At 40.8% G+C, this 17343-nt stretch overlaps 1 protein-coding gene across 7 annotated transcripts in view; it reads left to right on the top strand.

The window, feature by feature from the left end:
- Positions 1-17343, top strand: part of ZMYND11 (zinc finger MYND-type containing 11) — a 161242-nt gene that overhangs the window by 131203 nt on the left and 12696 nt on the right. For 5 of the 7 annotated variants that reach the window (XM_077808347.1, XM_077808341.1, XM_077808342.1 and 2 more), the window contains 8 exons: positions 236-328; positions 1961-2048; positions 4003-4058; positions 4924-5001; positions 5546-5664; positions 8647-8854; positions 9992-10060; positions 11904-11942. In XM_077808347.1, coding sequence (XP_077664473.1) covers positions 236-328; positions 1961-2048; positions 4003-4058; positions 4924-5001; positions 5546-5664; positions 8647-8854; positions 9992-10060; positions 11904-11942 — 750 coding nt within the window. The remainder of the gene's footprint in view (positions 1-235; positions 329-1960; positions 2049-4002; positions 4059-4923; positions 5002-5545; positions 5665-8646; positions 8855-9991; positions 10061-11903; positions 11943-17343) is intronic. The other 2 variants (XM_077808348.1, XM_077808346.1) reach the window with 1 other exon arrangement.

Below are 17343 nucleotides of genomic sequence, written 5' to 3'. Positions count from 1 at the left end.
CAGTATACAGATTATTCATATTTCTGGCTGGAATAGCCTGTGCAAGGACCCCACACCTCCAGTGGAATGGACTCTCTTCAGATATTACAGAGACACAAAATCAAGGTGAAACACTTCTTTCCCTTTCTCCACCTCTGGCATGCGATTGTATGGCTCCCTGTTCCTTATATGAAGTACTTAAATTAATGTAAAGTGAAATAATTCTTTTTCACATACTGTCTCTTGGTCCTTTCAGGCTATTGATCTAAACAAGAAGGGGAAGGACAACAAGCACCCAATGTATAGGAGGCTGGTGCACTCAGCTGTTGATGTTCCTACTATACAAGAGGTACAGTCACATGCTTTCTGATTTCCTAAGCGAAATTTTGTTCTGTCTTTAAAAGTGAGGCCAGAACGTTATGAACCAAAGTACTAATCCTTGTTATTTAATTCTTTCCATGCTCATTTCTGCTATGGCTTCTGTCATAAGCATAATAGCCAAACATTTCAAACTTGAGTGACTAAAGCTAGGCACCCAAATCCTTTTAGCACCTAAAAATGTGCCTGATTTCCAGAGGCACAGAGCACCCTCAGTTCCAGCTGATTTTAAGGGGAGATATGGGTGTTCGGCACCTCTGAAAAATCAGGCTATTTATTTAGTTGCCTAAAGATGGATTTGGGTGCCTAAAGTTAGGCATCTAAGTTTGAAAATAGGGCTAATAAGTAAAATGGCAAATGAAACAAGTCATAAGAACATATTTGACCAAATAGTCCATTTTTTTCTTGTCAAAGCAGTTACAGACATCTGCTTTCCAAACATCATGATGATTCATAAAATGCCAAACATTTTGGTTGATCACAAAAAGCAGGAATGACTTGAACCACCTTTTATGTTAATTTCTTCTAAAATTAAAATACTGGTTAATATATAATCTTTTCTCTGTAAGGTGATTATGTTCATGACTTATTAAATCAAAGGAGTTGGGGGCTTCCCTTATAAGGATTAATATCTTACTGAATATTGCATCTAAAATTATATGATATGTTGTGCTACTTATTGATATTTTTATTTATTTTTTTAATTGTAGGTTTGGGGGTTCTTGATTTTCAGTATTATAAAATAGAATTTAGTGTTGCTTGAAACATGAAATCACACATGCACTAACATTTTTTGGTGAAACTACCACCAGTTGCACTCCTCCAGAGGTGGAAGTTGTCAGAGTAGGCAGTTTGGGCATTTTAGCGCCATGTGATCTAGATTTGCTCAGAGCAGGTTTGGTTGATGCTGGCAAAAATCCCAGAAATTGACAGAATTTTGTCTACGCAGGAATTCTCATAAGTGCTGTCACCAGGGCAGTGCAACTGACAGTCGCACAGATAAGAATGTTTTACTAGTGTGGAGAAGGCCATAGCATGCTCAGCTTGGGCAGGACTAGAAAAATGCACAGTGTGACTCAGTGCAAACCTCTGTTATGGTTTAAAGTTATGGGCTTTGAAAGTTAATCCTTTGAGAAAACGGTGGCTGCAACATGAGGCCCTTAGAAAAGTATATGGGAGCTCAACACTGAATTGAAATGAAGATGAAATTCTGGATTGAAACTAAGATGCAAAGCACTGTCCCACAGGGAGCAAATCTTTGAGCAAATGCTATTGGCTAGAGTTTATTCTGTTACACACCATGGGAGTGAATGGGATTACTCCAGATTTACTTGTTATAACTGAGAAAAATTCCCCTCCTTTAATTAATTTTAAAGCACCTCTTGGTACCTGAGCACTGGACAAGTACTGCACCTACTGAAATATGGACAGGTAGGATGCCACAGACTAATCCTGGAAGTGTTATAAGTACATTTGTGAGCCATAGCAATATCAATAACTCACCTTGTCTGCCTAATACATATTATTGTATGAGCTTGTGTGCATAATATGAACAAGTCACTCTGCCAGTAGTTTTCATAGTTCTATATTTTGCTTTGTGTAGAAAGTAAATGAAGGAAAATACAGGAGTTATGAGGAGTTCAAAGCAGATGCTCAGCTGCTTCTACACAACACAGTGATTTTCTATGGAGGTAGAGTATTACATTTAATATTTTTCCCATTAATTTGATTCAGGAAATAGATCTCAGTGTCTTTACTCTTAGGAAACTGACCACTTTGGATGAGACTTGGGGACCAGCTAATTAAGAGAGGATGAGGCCACCTTGAGAGTCTGTGGCTACTAGAAGAGCGGGCTGTGTTAGTGCTCATTTCTACAGTGGGACCCAGCCTCCCTCACTTCCCCTAAACCTGGTACTGCCTTCTCTGCAGCTGGCCTTCTCAATGGGAGCACCTCTACCCCCTTACCAATCTATTCCTGCTTCAGCCTAGGAAGCTGTAAGGGGAAAACAGTGAAGTCTGAGGAGTGGGATCCCAGAGCAGCTCCATGCTGAATAGCAGGCCAGTTGCTAAGAATATCGCCAGGGAGAGCAGTGCTGACTACCTGTTTAGTCTCTGGCTGTTTACAGAAGTATAGAGTCTTCAAATGGCCATAGCTATGGGCGGACTTCTTTTGAAGAAGTTAAGAAAGAATTGCTCCAGAACAAGTCACAAACCAGGTGCAGTGTCAGGGCAAGTATACTTTCCCTTGGTACAGTTTACTGAGGATATATTTGCTGATCCATAGGGTTCTAAGAGTTAAGTCCCAGGTTTGCAAAGGCACCTAACTCCCACTGATTTCAAAGGAAGTTAGGAGCCTAAATACCTTTGAGGATCTGGGCCTAAGAATTCTCAGGGAATTAAGTATTGTGTTTAATACAGGCATCTAGTTTGCAGTCATGGAAAAGTCAAAATGTGTTGAGAGAATATCTGATGCAGTGAGACAGTGTAATTGCCCTTATATACATCCATGGTACGCCCACATCTTGAGTACTGCATACGAATGTGGTCCCCTCATCTCAAAAAAGATATACTGGCATTAGAAAAGGTTTAGAAAAGGGCAACTAAAATGATTAGGGGTTTGGAACAGATCCCATATGAGGAGAGATTAAAGAGGCTAGGACTTTTCAGCTTGGAAAAGAGGAGACTAAGGGCGGATATGATAGAGGTCTATAAAATCATGAGTGGTGTGGAGAAAGTGAATAAGGAAAAGTTATTTATTTGTTCCCATAATATAAGAACTAGGGGCCACCAAATGAAATTAATGGGTAGCAGGTTTAAAACAAATAATAGGAAGTTCTTCTTCACTCAGCGCACAGTCAACCTGTGGAACTCCTTGCCCGAGGAAGTTGTGAAGGCTAGCACTATAACAGGGTTTAAAAGAGAACTGGATAAATTCATGGAGGTTAAGTCCATTAATGGCTATTAGCCAGGATGGGTAAGGAATGGTGTCCCTAGCCTCTGTTTGTCAGAGGGTGGAGATGGATGGCAGGAGAGAGATCAATAGATCATTACCCATTAGGTTCACTCCCTCTGGGGCACCTGGCATTGGCCACTGTTGGTAGACAGGATACTGGGCTGGATGGACCTTTGGTCTGACCCAGTATGACCATTCTTATGTTGTTATGTTAATTGGAAGTAAAAGCACCACAAGAGGTAGTTTCTAGTATTGACCCATCTCAACTGCATGCTGTAATCCTCTAAGTGACAGTTGTGTTTCTATAAGGATACTGTAGCAAAGAGTGGTGTTTTAGAACAACTGCAGCAGTTGGGCTAGGGCATTCATGTTTAAAAAAGAAAGTGAAACATCTAGATTGTTAATGGTGGCCCATCCCTCGGTCCACTTCTAAAGATGCTTACTTACCATGTTAGCTAGTTTAAAAGTCCCCAGTAATATTTATATATACAAATGGATATGATGGGGGTTGTGAGGCAGAGAAATAGAGTTGATGGTTGGAAATGTAATAGGAGAAATTTTAGCTAAGATACTGAATGAGTTTTTTTTAAAGCATATATTTATAGCATGAAAGGCATCATGACAGCGATTTCAAGTCTTTGAGCAGTGTTCTTATATTGTGGTTATTGATGGTATTTATTTTTAATTTACAGCGGACAGTGAACAAGCTGATATAGCTAGGATGCTTTACAAAGACACATGCCATGAGGTAACTACTATCTACTAAATGAGATGAAAGAAATGATTTGGTACAGATGAAACCCTTTGGTTTTAAAATAATGTACTATCGAGTTTCTAAAATGATGATTTCTTTCTTTGTCTAAGTTGCCCCTAAAAGCAAGGAAATAATGTGGAACATTTATTATTAACTTTCCCAAATTAAACTTTTTCACAGTGAATTCCTAATTCCTTTTCCTTTTGTTCTGCATAGCCAGGGTTTTATATCTCTCACACACACAGAACAGCTTTATTGCAATTTGTTATCATATTTCTTTGCTCGCTGAACTACAGTTCTTCGTAATTGGGAGGACATGATTAGTCAATGGAAAGGAGAAATCAGGAGTAAAGTTTTAGTTTCCAAATAATATATAAACACATATTTAGACCAGAAATGGTCAGTCTTATCTGATTTAATTCAAACCCAAAGCCAAATTCTGAATGATTTCCAAGATGGACAATTGAAAAATTGAATGGGACAGGAAAGTTGTGTTCAGGACAGCTGACGGTTTGCTCAGCCTTCATAGTCAACTAATTTCAGTGCTTTCAGAGTGTGCTTTAAATATGCTAATTGTCCTTGTGCTGTGTATAATCTTTAAAAATAAATTAAAGTTTCATTAGCATTATTTTTGTAAAAAAGAAAAAATGTTTCTATGTTAAGGCCAAAATTTCTGCCACTCTCAACTTGCCTCTGTCTTTATGAATATAACTAACTGATTGCACAAAATTGAACTGATTCCACAAAATTAGCAGGCAGGGTTGAACATTTGACCTTAAAAATCTTACTACTTAAGAGTTAATAGCACTGTCACAAAGAGAATGTCCCAGGGGCTGATTTACTTGTTTTTGTTTTTCAGCTGGATGAACTGCAGCTTTGCAAGAACTGTTTCTATTTGTCAAATGCACGTCCTGACAATTGGTTCTGCTACCCTTGTGTATGTTTCTGACACAGATTTTTATTTACTTGCTTTTTAAAAAATAAATACTTTCAGTTCTGGTGTTATTCATTTCTTGACTATTCTGCTTCAAATAAGCAGAATAAGCTTTTTTCAAATGTACTGTTTAGTCTCTGCACCTCTGATATTTTACACAAGCAAAAACATTAACTGAAATCCAAAGCAATAACAATATGGGAAATAAACTTGGTTATCAGGCAGTTGCATTAGAAATAAGGAGTTTACAGGAATTAAAGCTCTGTTTCTGGATAAAGCTATGAAGACAAATTTAATTTTTGACGTGCTTAGGAATTCTGTGTACATTAGATAGACAAATTCTGAAAAGTGTGTAACTTTCTTAATGTCTTTGATCCAAGCAGTATAGCTAGCATAGGAAGATAAGAATGAAAAAGAGCACTAGACATAAAAAGCAACCGTGTTCTTAAGATACTAGCGCGGTGTTACACTAAACTTAATATTTGTGGGATGACTGAATGTAATACTTCAACCCCAATAATAAAGAAAACACTTTTTTTTTTTCCAGATACCTAATCATGAGTTGGTTTGGGCCAAAATGAAAGGTTTTGGGTTTTGGCCAGCCAAAGTCATGCAGAAAGAGGACAATCAGGTCGATGTTCGCTTTTTTGGGCATCACCACCAACGGTAATTTATTAACCCCGGGTGCTGCATGCATGCCTCACACAAGTTTACCCCATCCAATCATGTTGTAATATGTTGTAACATGCTGAACTAGTCACCAGCCTAACTTTGCCATAATTATTTCAGAAAGTTCAAAGTCAGGTGTAAGACATCAGAGGCTGATGAGTGATGCATAGAAGATTCCATTTTCAGAATTGCCATAGGGATGTTCTCTACTGTTTAAAGTAAAAAAGCAAATTAATTCCTATGTACATGACTCTTCACCGCCACAGCAGCCTGTAATAAAGACATTGCACACAAACTAGACACACATTAACTGAGATGTATTTTAGGTGCCTGAACTGCTAACTTTCCACATGTTGTTAGCCAACAAGATGCATCACAAGTTTACATTTTAGGGATGTAACACATTACAAAGTGTTTTGGTGTTATTGTTAGCATTGCGCCAACAGTCCCCAGGTGGAGCCCAATTTTCAGAAGTTTATAATTTCAATGAAATAATCCCTTTCACCTAGGGCTTCAGGGGGTTGGGTTGTTCATTTAGGTAACATTTGGCTATGGCTACTTTGTGAGATTATATAAGAAAAGAGAATAGTACAGCCCCTAATTTTGTCCAAGTGCTATTGACGTAGCTGGTGCTGCTCTGCAGAATGGTCACATCAGTGCTGCTTTTACAGCATCAGTGTGTATATGATTGTAGAGGTGAAACAACATTTACATTTTGGCTCATTGTTTCTGAGAAAGTAGTGCATTTCAATGCATCATGAGGGAGGCTGGAGACTTTTATAGCTGTTTTTTTTTTCTAGAAGTGTTTATTTAAGTTGCTTTTTAATTTAACAGGTTTCAGAGTAACAGCCGTGTTAGTCTGTATTCGCAGAAAGAAAAGGAGTACTTGTGGCACCTTAGAGACTAACGAATTTATTTGAGCATGAGCTTTCGTGAGCTACAGCTCACTTCATCAGATGCATACCGTGGAAACTGCAGCAGACTCTATATATACACAGAGAATATGAAACAATACCTCCTCCCACCCCACTGTCCTGCTGGTAATAGCTTATCTAAAAGCCATTTCCAGCACAAATCCGGGTTTTCTCACCCTCCACCCCCCCACACAAATTCACTCTCCTGCTGGTGATAGCCCATCCAAAGTGACAACTCTTTACACAATGTGCATGATAATGAAGTTAGGCCATTTCCTGCACAAATCCAGGTTCTCTCACTCCCTCACCCCCCTCCAAAAACCCACCCCCATACACACACAAACTCACTCTCCTGCTGGTAATAGCTCATCCAAACTGGCCACTCTCCAAGTTTAAATCCAAGTTAAACCAGAACATCGGGGGGGGGGTAGGAAAAAACAAGAGGAAATAGGCTACCTTGCATAATGACTTAGCCACTCCCAGTCTCTATTTAAGCCTAAATTAATAGTATCCAATTTGCAAATGAATTCCAATTCAGCAGTTTCTCGCTGGAGTCTGGATTTGAAGTTTTTTTGTTTTAAGATAGCGACCTTCATGTCTGTGATTGCGTGACCAGAGAGATTGAAGTGTTCTCCGACTGGTTTATGAATGTTATAATTCTTGACATCTGATTTGTGTCCATTTATTCTTTTACGTAGAGACTGTCCAGTTTGACCAATGTACATGGCAGAGGGGCATTGCTGGCACATGATGGCATAAATCACATTGGTGGATGTGCAGGTGAACGAGCCTCTGATAGTGTGGCTGATGTTATTAGGCCCTGTGATGGTGTCCCCTGAATAGATATGTGGGCACAATTGGCAACGGGCTTTGTTGCAAGGATAAGTTCCTGGGTTAGTGGTTCTGTTGTGTGGTATGTGGTTGTTGGTGAGTATTTGCTTCAGGTTGCGGGGCTGTCTGTAGGCAAGGACTGGCCTGTCTCCCAAGATTTGTGAGAGTGTTGGGTCATCCTTTAGGATAGGTTGTAGATCCTTAATAATGCGTTGGAGGACAGTGGGGTGGGAGGAGGTATTGTTTCATATTCTCTGTGTATATATAGAGTCTGCTGCAGTTTCCACGGTATGCATCTGATGAAGTGAGCTGTAGCTCACGAAAGCTCATGCTCAAATAAATTCGTTAGTCTCTAAGGTGCCACAAGTACTCCTTTTTTTAATTTAACAAGGACTATGTATATTTTCACTTGATTTATCTAGTAAATAATAGAATAGACTATGTCTTAAAACAACTGTCTCCAGCCTCTCCACAAGTGCTTATTATATTACTTCTTAACAAGGAGATTTTCTAGCAAAGATAAATGAATAAGATCTCTTACTTGCATTTAAATCATGGAATGACTTATATTGAAATCATAAGTACCTTAGCAAAAGCTTCATACGTAAGTAGAGAATCATTTCATTTGTAGTTTTGGCACCAGGCTCACACAGCTTCACACAAGTGGTGTGTTCTCTTATTAAGTAGTTCGATGAAAAACACCTGAAACATAAGTATATACTGTAAAGAGGAAAATCTGAATAACTTTAGAGACTAAGGAACCTTTCAGATCTCTAAGTCACTGGCAGGAATCCAGTCCAGAACAGTAGGACAAAAAGTAATTACTGTCCGATGGCTGTTCAGTGATTTATACAAAAGGATCTGGTGTGCTTGATTCAGTTCCAGATAGATAGCTAGATAGATGTCCAAATCACAAAAACCATCCATACAAGAGGCATGAATTTGGCACTCATCTTGAGTTTCAACAAAGAGGCTAAGGACTGAATTTGAATAGAAAGTGCACATGTAGTCGTCGTCTCTCCATGTCCTAATGATGCCCAGCCCCTGTGAAAAACTGGCCACTTTGAGTTAGTTGCATAAATACAGATTTGAAACTTGGACTCTGTCTCCATGGCTGCCAGTTAGCCCAACACTAAATTCATCGGAATATCTCACCCTAAATCTTTTTTAAATGTATATTAACACACTCTTTCTCTTCAGCTTTCTGATTGTGTCTTTAAATGGTCTTTACAAGGGCCTGGATCCCTTCAGAAAACATTCAAGATATCACAGTTAATATCCATCGGTTGCATGTGAAGCGCAGCATGGGCTGGAAAAAAGCATGTGATGAACTGGAACTGCACCAGCGTTTCCTTCGTGATGGGAGATTCTGGAAGTCTAAGAATGAAGATAAAGGTGAGGAGGAGGCAGAATCCAGTATCTCTTCCACCAGCAATGAGCAGGTGAGTACTACTGCAATGGCAAGAACTACTATAATTTATTAAATGATGGAAAGGTGACCTGCAATGGAATTTTTAAAGTTAGTTTTAAGTTATGCCCTGTTTACTTCTTTATGATGAGACGAGAAGGCAGGTTACTTTTTTGATTTTAATACTTTAGAAATACCAGGAATATAAAGTTGTCATCTTCCCAGGTTTTGCTGGGTGACTTCTGGGAAGTCTCAGGAATGTTTATCGGGAACTCTAACACCTTGATTGAATGAGCAAAGGTCCTTAAAGTTAAATAAGTGTTAATGAAAACAAAGAGTTTAAATTGTCCTACTGAAAGTCTCTTCTCCCCACAACGGCTCAGCTTTCATTCTGTTGACTCTTGTGATGTCACCATTTCACTAGTTCTCCAGACATAGGAACATAGACATTGCCGTACTGGAGCAGACCCAAGGTCCATCTTGTCCAGTGTCCTGTTCTTGACATTGACAATATCAGATGCTCCAGAGGGAATGTGAAAGAACGTGATACTAAGAACTGCCTACATCCTGGCCTGTAATTATTAGAGATTAATTATAACTCTGTCTTGTTATAGATATAAATGTACAATTTCTGTTTGAATCTTGCTAAATTCTTGGCCTACATTCCAAAGTTTAATTACACAGTACAAAATCAGAACATTTTCCAGCCTAGAAAGGACCTGAATTTCTAATGTACAAAAACAAGCAGAAAAATGTTTTCCTAAAAACAAAAAAACAAAAATCTTTTCTATCACTCCAGTGAATCCTGATATAGGACTAGAGGTTTGTTCCAAAATGAAGAACCCGTTTGCCTGAGCATACCAATGACAAATTGCATAAATAGTGTAAATTAAATAAATAATTGTTATTTATTAGAGAATTAATAACACATACACACATGGATTCTACTCACTCCTCAGCTCATTAGTTATGAGGTCATTATCACTAATTCAGAAAATATATCTGAGTGTACATAGTCCTCATTTTGGAATTGTATTTGGCTTTGTATGTTGCCTTTCACACTCCAGGTATCTCATGCATTTTACAAAGAATGCTATTTATGTTGGCAGCTGAGAACTAGTGTTTCCCAGCATTTGGAATTATTCAACATTCTTTTTAATAATGTTGACAGCTGAAGGTTACTCAGGAACCCAGAGCAAAAAAAGGACGACGTAATCAAAGTGTGGAACCCAAAAAGGAAGTAAGTAGCCTCACGTGGTATGTCTGCCAGTTAAGCAAAACAATGAAAATAAAAACACTTTCAGAATTATGATAGACATCCCTTATTTTCTGTCACATTTTACTTGTTTTATGCTACTATCATTAAAAGTTTGAGTGTCAGCACGGCGACCTTCTCTGCTGAAGACTGTAATGAGATCTGTTTATCTTAAGGTTTTGTATTGGCACTCACCACCATGGTATCTGTGTAAGATCACCACAAGTTTAGCGACAAGTAATAGTCAGATGGTATCATTACAGTTAAAAATCTCCATCACTAGTAAATCAATGTCCCATTGACAATAGTTTCTTTAGGAGCGGCAAACTAGGTTTAATTTTAATAATATATTACATATTTAAAAAACTGTTAGAAGACCATTATTTAGGTTGCCAAGTCAAGGACTCAAAAGTTAGGAAATGCCAGTTTTATGGTTGCCCACAGAACCTTAATTCTACCCACTTGTACATCCAAACCATGCACTGAAGGATTATCCTAATAGACATGCACAAGAAGGCAGTGGCACTGGCAGCCATAAATCTGGCATTTCCTAATTTGCATTCTTAATAATGTTCCTTTAATGTAGTTTTTATGTGACTTCATAGTTGTTTTGAAAAAAGGAAATAGATTTTAAAAAATCTGTTATGTTTGACTGTAAAAACACCCCCAACTTACCTCATGAGCTGGGTTCAAACCCTGACACTTAAGCTCAGACTGCTACGAGTACTTGAGCAGCAGAACTAACTACATTAGTTGGCAGCAGCAGAAGTCTGTTGTCCCAGTATAGGGATGGGCTGCTGGGTTCAGAGGATGGTCCAGTGGAGCGTGGCCTGGCTATCTCTCCATCCTTGGGAGATGAAGAGGCTCCTGTCCCATGTGGTGCCTCCAAAGTGGGGGATGGATCACTGGGGCCATGTGCTAGGTATGCATGGGGAGGGGTCCTCTGTTTCTGCAGTTTCTCTACAGTTCCTAGGGGTTCCCAGGGCAGTGTATGCGTCTGTCGCTCCTGCTGCTAAGGCTTTGGCAGCAGGTTGGATCCAGCTCATTAGTATATTGGGGCATTCAGTTATTTTGGCAGCCTGCCAAAATAATCCTGTGAAAATGCAAGTGGGAGAAAGAAAATGGTGATTTCTAACAGTCTACAATTCAGCTAAACTGAACAGAATTTCTTGGGACAAAGAAAAGACACTTCTCAAGCCTAGAGACTGTCTCCCAACCAAATTTGAAATGCCCATTGTAAACAATGAAGATGTTAGAGTTTCTCAAGGAAGGTTCCAATGATATTTTTATATTGAAAGGTGTTAAGCAACCTCAATATACAGGTCACTACCATCTCTCCGTATAATTGTGTGGGTCACCAAATTTTGTCCACTTGATAGAGGCCTGGAGGTTGAATCTAAAGGGCACAGTTGAACAGAGAGCAGCCCACCTTTGCTTTAATATGGGGAGAGGAATCACAGAAACTACAGGTTACAGCACACAATGCTTCATTGTGGTTTAGGTGACACCAGTTGGAACATTTTATTCTGGGACATGTAGTGTCAGTGGGCCTCAACTCCAAATGAAAAAGGAGGGCAGCCACAGGTTGTAGCTTAGGCATACTGATTTACTTCTTTCTTTGAATGTGCCCAGATCTTGTGCTTATGACATTTGAACTCATGGGCCTGGCTGTCCTTTCACTTATGCCAACCCTATGTGGATGTAACACCACAGACTTAATTAAACTACTCCTGATTTATGCCAGTATAAGTGAGAGGAGACCCAGGCCCAGCACGTAGAAATGGAAAACTTGTTCTTGCTCATTTTTGTTCTGCTTTTTGTGTTGCAGAATTGTTTAAAAAAAAACCTGGTCATAACTGGCAGAAAGGTTAGATGTTCTTGTATGTGATTTATATAATATTTTAAACCTGTGTATAAATATATATTGATGCAATATTTAAAATGTATTGTTAGAATGAACAAGGCAGGATATTACCATGACCACCTACATTTTAAAGAAATAATGTACAGTAACTCCTTGCTTAACATTGTAATTATGTTCCTGAAAAATGCTACTTTAAGAGCAACAATGTTAAGCGAATCCAATTTCCCCATAAGAATTAATGTAAATGGGGGGGTTAGGTTCCAGGAAAAAAATTTTCGCCCGACAAAAGACTATATATATGGGGGGGGGGGTGCTATACACACACACACAGAAAAAGTTTGATTGTGAAGCTTGGTTGAGGTGGTGAAGTTAGAGGGTGGAAGAGGGTGGGATATTTCCCAGGGAATGCCTTACTGCTAAATGATGAACTAGCACTCGGCTGAGCCCTCAAGGGTTAACACATTGTTGTTAATGTAGCCTCACACTCTACAAGGCAGCACGAATGGAGGGAGGAGAGACAGCCTGGCAGAGAGAGACAGAGACACACACCGTGTGTGTATGTGTGTGAGAGAGAGAGAGACGTGCATTGCCCCTTTACGTACAGTGACCCCACTCTAAGTACATTGCCTTTTTAAGTAGATCAGCAAGTTGAGACAGCAGCTGCTGCTAGCAAGCTCCCTCCGTCCTGAGCCTTGTCATGTCCCGCACCTGCTCTGTGGAGCGGGGGCAGAGGGGGACACCCTGACATTAGCACCCCTCTTTCCCTTCCATCCCCCCCGCCCCCCTCCCCCAGCTCTGCACAACAAGCAGGAGGCTCCTGGGAGCAGCTCCAAGGCAGAGGGCATGAGCAGCACATGGCAGTGGGGGGCGGGACAGCTGAACTGCCCGGCAATTGGTAGCCTGCTGGGCGGCTGCCGCACAGGAAACTTAGGGGATCTGAGAGCTGATGGGGGGCTGCCAGTCCACCCTGGTTCCAAGCCCCCACCAGCTAGCTCAACAGGCTGTTCTTCCTGCAAGCAGTGAAGAAAGCCAGCGGCTACCAAACAACATTATGAGGGAGCATTGCGCAACATTAAACAAGCATATTCTCTAATTGATCAGCAACGAAACAATGTTAACCTGGATGACATTAAGTGAGGAGTTACTGTAGAACTATATGAAAAATACAGGGAAAAGTTTAGGTCAGTGCCCTCAAGTTTTATTCATAGTGCAAACTGATACAAAGTCCTAAAACATGCATTAGTATCACAGTGTATGATTCTTTGTATTGTTATTGCTTGAAATATGAGGCAAAGTATGTCCTATACTTGATGTGAGGACATTAGATGTCAAATAGACGAAACCTCCTTAAAAAGATCTCTCCTAGTAACTACAATAATACAATAAAAAGAACAGGAATACTTGTGGCACCTTAGAGATTAACAAATGTATTAGAGCATAAGCTTTCGTAGGCTACAGCCCACTTCATCGGATGTATAGAATGGAACATATAGTAAGATATATATCTATACACATACAGATAAGTTGGAAGTTACCATACAAACTGTGAGAGGCTAATTAGTTAAGATGAGCTATTATCAGCAGGAGAAAAAAACTTTTATAGTGATAATCAGGATGGCCCATTTAAACAGTTGACAAGAAGGTGTGAGGATACTTAACTTAAGGAAATAGACTCAATATGTGTAATGACCCAGACACTCCCAGTCTCCATTCAAACCCAGGTTAATAGTACCTAGTTTGCATATTAATTCAAGCTCAGCAGTTGATTGTTGGAGTCTGTTTTTGAAGCTTTTCTGTTGCAAAATTGCCACCCTTAAATCTTTCACAGAGTGGCCAGAGAGGTTGAAGTGCTCTCCTACCGGTTTTTGAATGTTATGATGCCTGATGTCAGATTTGTGTCCATTTATTCTTTTGCGTAGAGACTGTCCGGTTTGGCCAATGTACATGGCAGAGGGGCATTGGTGGCACATGATGGCATATATCACATTGGTAGATGTGCAGGTGAATGAGCCTCTGATGGCGTGGCTAATGTGATTAGGTCCTATGATGGTGTCACTTGAATAAATATGTGGACAGAGTTGGCATCAGGCTTTGTTGCAAGGATAGGTTCATGGGGTTAGTGTTTTTGTTGTGTGGTGTGTGGTTGCTGGTGAGTATTTGCTTCAGGTTGGGGGACTGTCTGTAAGCGAGGACTGGTCTGTCTCCCAAGATCTGTGAGAGTGAGGGATCATTTTTCAGGATAGGTTGTAAATCTTTGATGATGCGCTGGAGAGGTTTTAGTTGGGGGCTGAAGGTGACAGCTAGTGGTGTTCTGTTATTTTCTTTGTTGGGCCCGTTCTACAGTAGGTGACTTCTGGGTATTCTTCTGGCTCTGTCAATCTGTTTTTTCACTTCAGCAGGACGGTATTGTAGTTTTAAGAATGCTTGATAGAGATCTTGTAGGTGTTTGTCTCTGTCTGAGGGATTGGAGCAAATGCGGTTGTATCTTAGAGCTTGGCTGTAGACAATGGATCGTGTGGTGTGTCCTGGATGGAAGCTGGAGGCATGTAGGTAAGTATAGCGGTCAGTAGGTTTCCGGTATAGGGTGGTGTTTATGTGACCATCGCTTATTAGCACAGTAGTGTCCAGGAAATGGACCGCTTGTGTGGATTGGTCTAGGCTGAGGTTGATGGTGGGATGGAAATTGTTGAAATCATGGTGGAATTTCTCAAGGGCTTCTTTTCCATGGGTCCAGATGATGAAGATGTCATCAATGTAGCGCAAGCAGAGTAGGGGCATTAGGAGACGAGAGCTGAGGAAGTGTTGTTCTAAGTCAGCCATAAAAATGTTGGCATACTGTGGGGCCATACGGGTACCCATAGCAGTGCCGCTGACTTGAAGGTATATATTGTCCACAAATGTGAAATACTTGTGGGTGAGGACAAACTCACAAAGGTCAGCCACCAGATTTGCCATGACATTATCAGGAATACTGTTCCTGATAGCGTGTAGTCCATCTTTGTGTGGAATGTTGGTGTAGAGGGCTTCTGCATCCATAGTGGACAGGAGGGTGTTTTCAGGAAGATCACCGATGGATTGTAGTTTCCTCAGGAAGTCAGTGGTGTCTCGAAGATAGCTGGGAGTGCTGGTAGCGTAGGGCCTGAGGAGAGAGTCCACATAGCCAGACAATCCTGCTGTCAGGGTGCCACTGCCTGAGATGATGGGGCATCCAGGATTCCCAGGTTTATGGATCTTGGGAAGCAGATAGAATACCTCTGTTCGGGGTTCTAGGCATGTGTCTGCACAGATCTGTTCCTGTGCTTTTTCAGGGAGTTTCTTGAGTAGATGGTGTAGTTTCTTTTGGTAATCCTCAGTGGGATCAGAGGATAATGGCCTGTAGAATGTGGAGTTAGAGAGCTGCCTAGCAGCCTCTTGTTCATATTCCAACTTATTCTTGATGACGACAGCACCTCCTTTGTCAGCCTTTTTGATTATGATGTCAGAGTTGTTCCTGAGGCTGTGGCTGGCATTGTGTTCAGCACGGCTGAGGTTATGGGGCAAGTGATGCTGCTTTTCCACAATTTCAGCCCGTGCACATCAACGGAAGCAATCTATGTAGAAGTCCAGTCTGTTGTTTTGACCTTCAGGAGGAGTCCACGCAGAATCTTTCTTTTTGTAGTGTTGGTAGGAAGGATTCTGTAGGTTAGTATGTTGTTCAGAGGTGTGTTGGAAATATTCTTTGAGTCGGAGACGTCGAAAGAAGGATTCTAGGTCACCACAGAACTGTATCATGTTCGTGGGCCTGGAGGGACAAAAGGAGAGGCCCCGAGATAGGACACACTCTTCTGCCGGGCTAAGAGTGTAGCTGGAAAGATTAACAACATTGTTGGGTGGGTTAAGGGAACCATATTTTTATGGCTGACTTAGAACAACACTTCCTTGGCTCTCGTCCCCTAACATCTTCAGCCCCCAACTAAAACCTCTCCAGCACGTCATCAAAGGCTTACAGCCTATCCTGAAAAATGATCCCTCATTCTCACAGATCTTGGGAGACAGATCAGTCCTTGCTTACAGACAGCCCCTGTCAAGGTTCCTCCCCCACTCTGAACTCTAGGGTACAGATGTGGGGACCTGCATGAAAAACCTCCTAAGCTTATCTTTACCAGCTTAGGTCAAAACTTCCCCAAGGTACAAAGTATTCCACCCGTGGTCCTTGGAATGGCCGCTACCACCACCAAACTAATACTGGTTACTGGGGAAGAGCTGTTTGGACGCGTCTTTCCCCCCAAAATACTTCCCAAAACCCTGCACCCCACTTCCTGGACAAGGTTTGGTAAAAAGCCTCACCAATTTGCCTAGGTGACTACAGACCTAGACCCTTGGATCTTAAGAACAATGAACAATCCTCCCAACACTTGCACCCCCCCTTTCCTGGGAAATGTTGGATAAAAAGCCTCACCAATTTGCATAGGTGACCACAGACCCAAACCCTTGGATCTGAGAACAATGAAAAAACATTCAGTTTTTTACAAGAAGACTTTTAATAGAAAATAGAAGTAAACAGAAATGAAGAAATCCCCCCTGTAAAATCAGGATGGTAGATATCTTACAGGGTAATTAGATTAGAAAACATAGAGAACCCCTCTAGGCAAAACCTTAAGTTACAAAAAAGATACACAGACAGAAATAGTTATTCTATTCAGCACAATTCTTTTCTCAGCCATTTAAAGAAATCATAATCTAACACATACCTAGCTAGATTACTTACTAAAAGTTCTAAGACTCCATTCCTGGTCTATCCCCTGCAGAAACCAGCATTTAGACAGATACAGACCCTTTGTTTCTCTCCCTCCTCCCAGCTTTTGAAAGTATCTTGTCTCCTCATTGGTCATTTTGGTCAGGTGCCAGCGAGGTTACCTTTAGCTTCTTAACCCTTTACAGGTGAGAGGAGCTTTCCCCTGGCCAGGAGGGATTTCAAAGGGGTTTACCCTTCCCTTTATATTTATGACAGCCCCCCAACCTGAAGCAAATACTCACCAGCAACCACACACCAAAAACACTAACCCATGAACCTATCCTTGCAACAAAGCCCGATGCCAACTCTGTCCACATGTTTATTTAAGTGACACCTTAAATAGGACCTAATCACATTAGCCATGCCATCAGAGGCTCATTCACCTGCACATCTACCAATGTGATATATGCCATCATGTGCCACCAATGCCCCTCTGCCATGTACGTTGGCCAAACCGGACAGTCTCTACGCAAAAGAATAAATGGACACAAATCTGACATCAGGCATCATAACATTCAAAAACCGGTAGGAGAGCACTTCAACCTCTCTGGCCACTCTGTGAAAGATTTAAGGGTGGCAATTTTGCAACAGAAAAGCTTCAAAAACAGACTCCAACAACCAACTGCTGAG

The sequence above is a fragment of the Eretmochelys imbricata genome, chromosome 2 (genome assembly GCF_965152235.1).
Source record: "Eretmochelys imbricata isolate rEreImb1 chromosome 2, rEreImb1.hap1, whole genome shotgun sequence".
NCBI lineage: Eukaryota > Metazoa > Chordata > Testudines > Cheloniidae > Eretmochelys > Eretmochelys imbricata.
The sequence above is the reverse complement of the archived record's forward strand: the minus strand, read 5'-3'. Positions and strand labels throughout refer to the sequence as shown.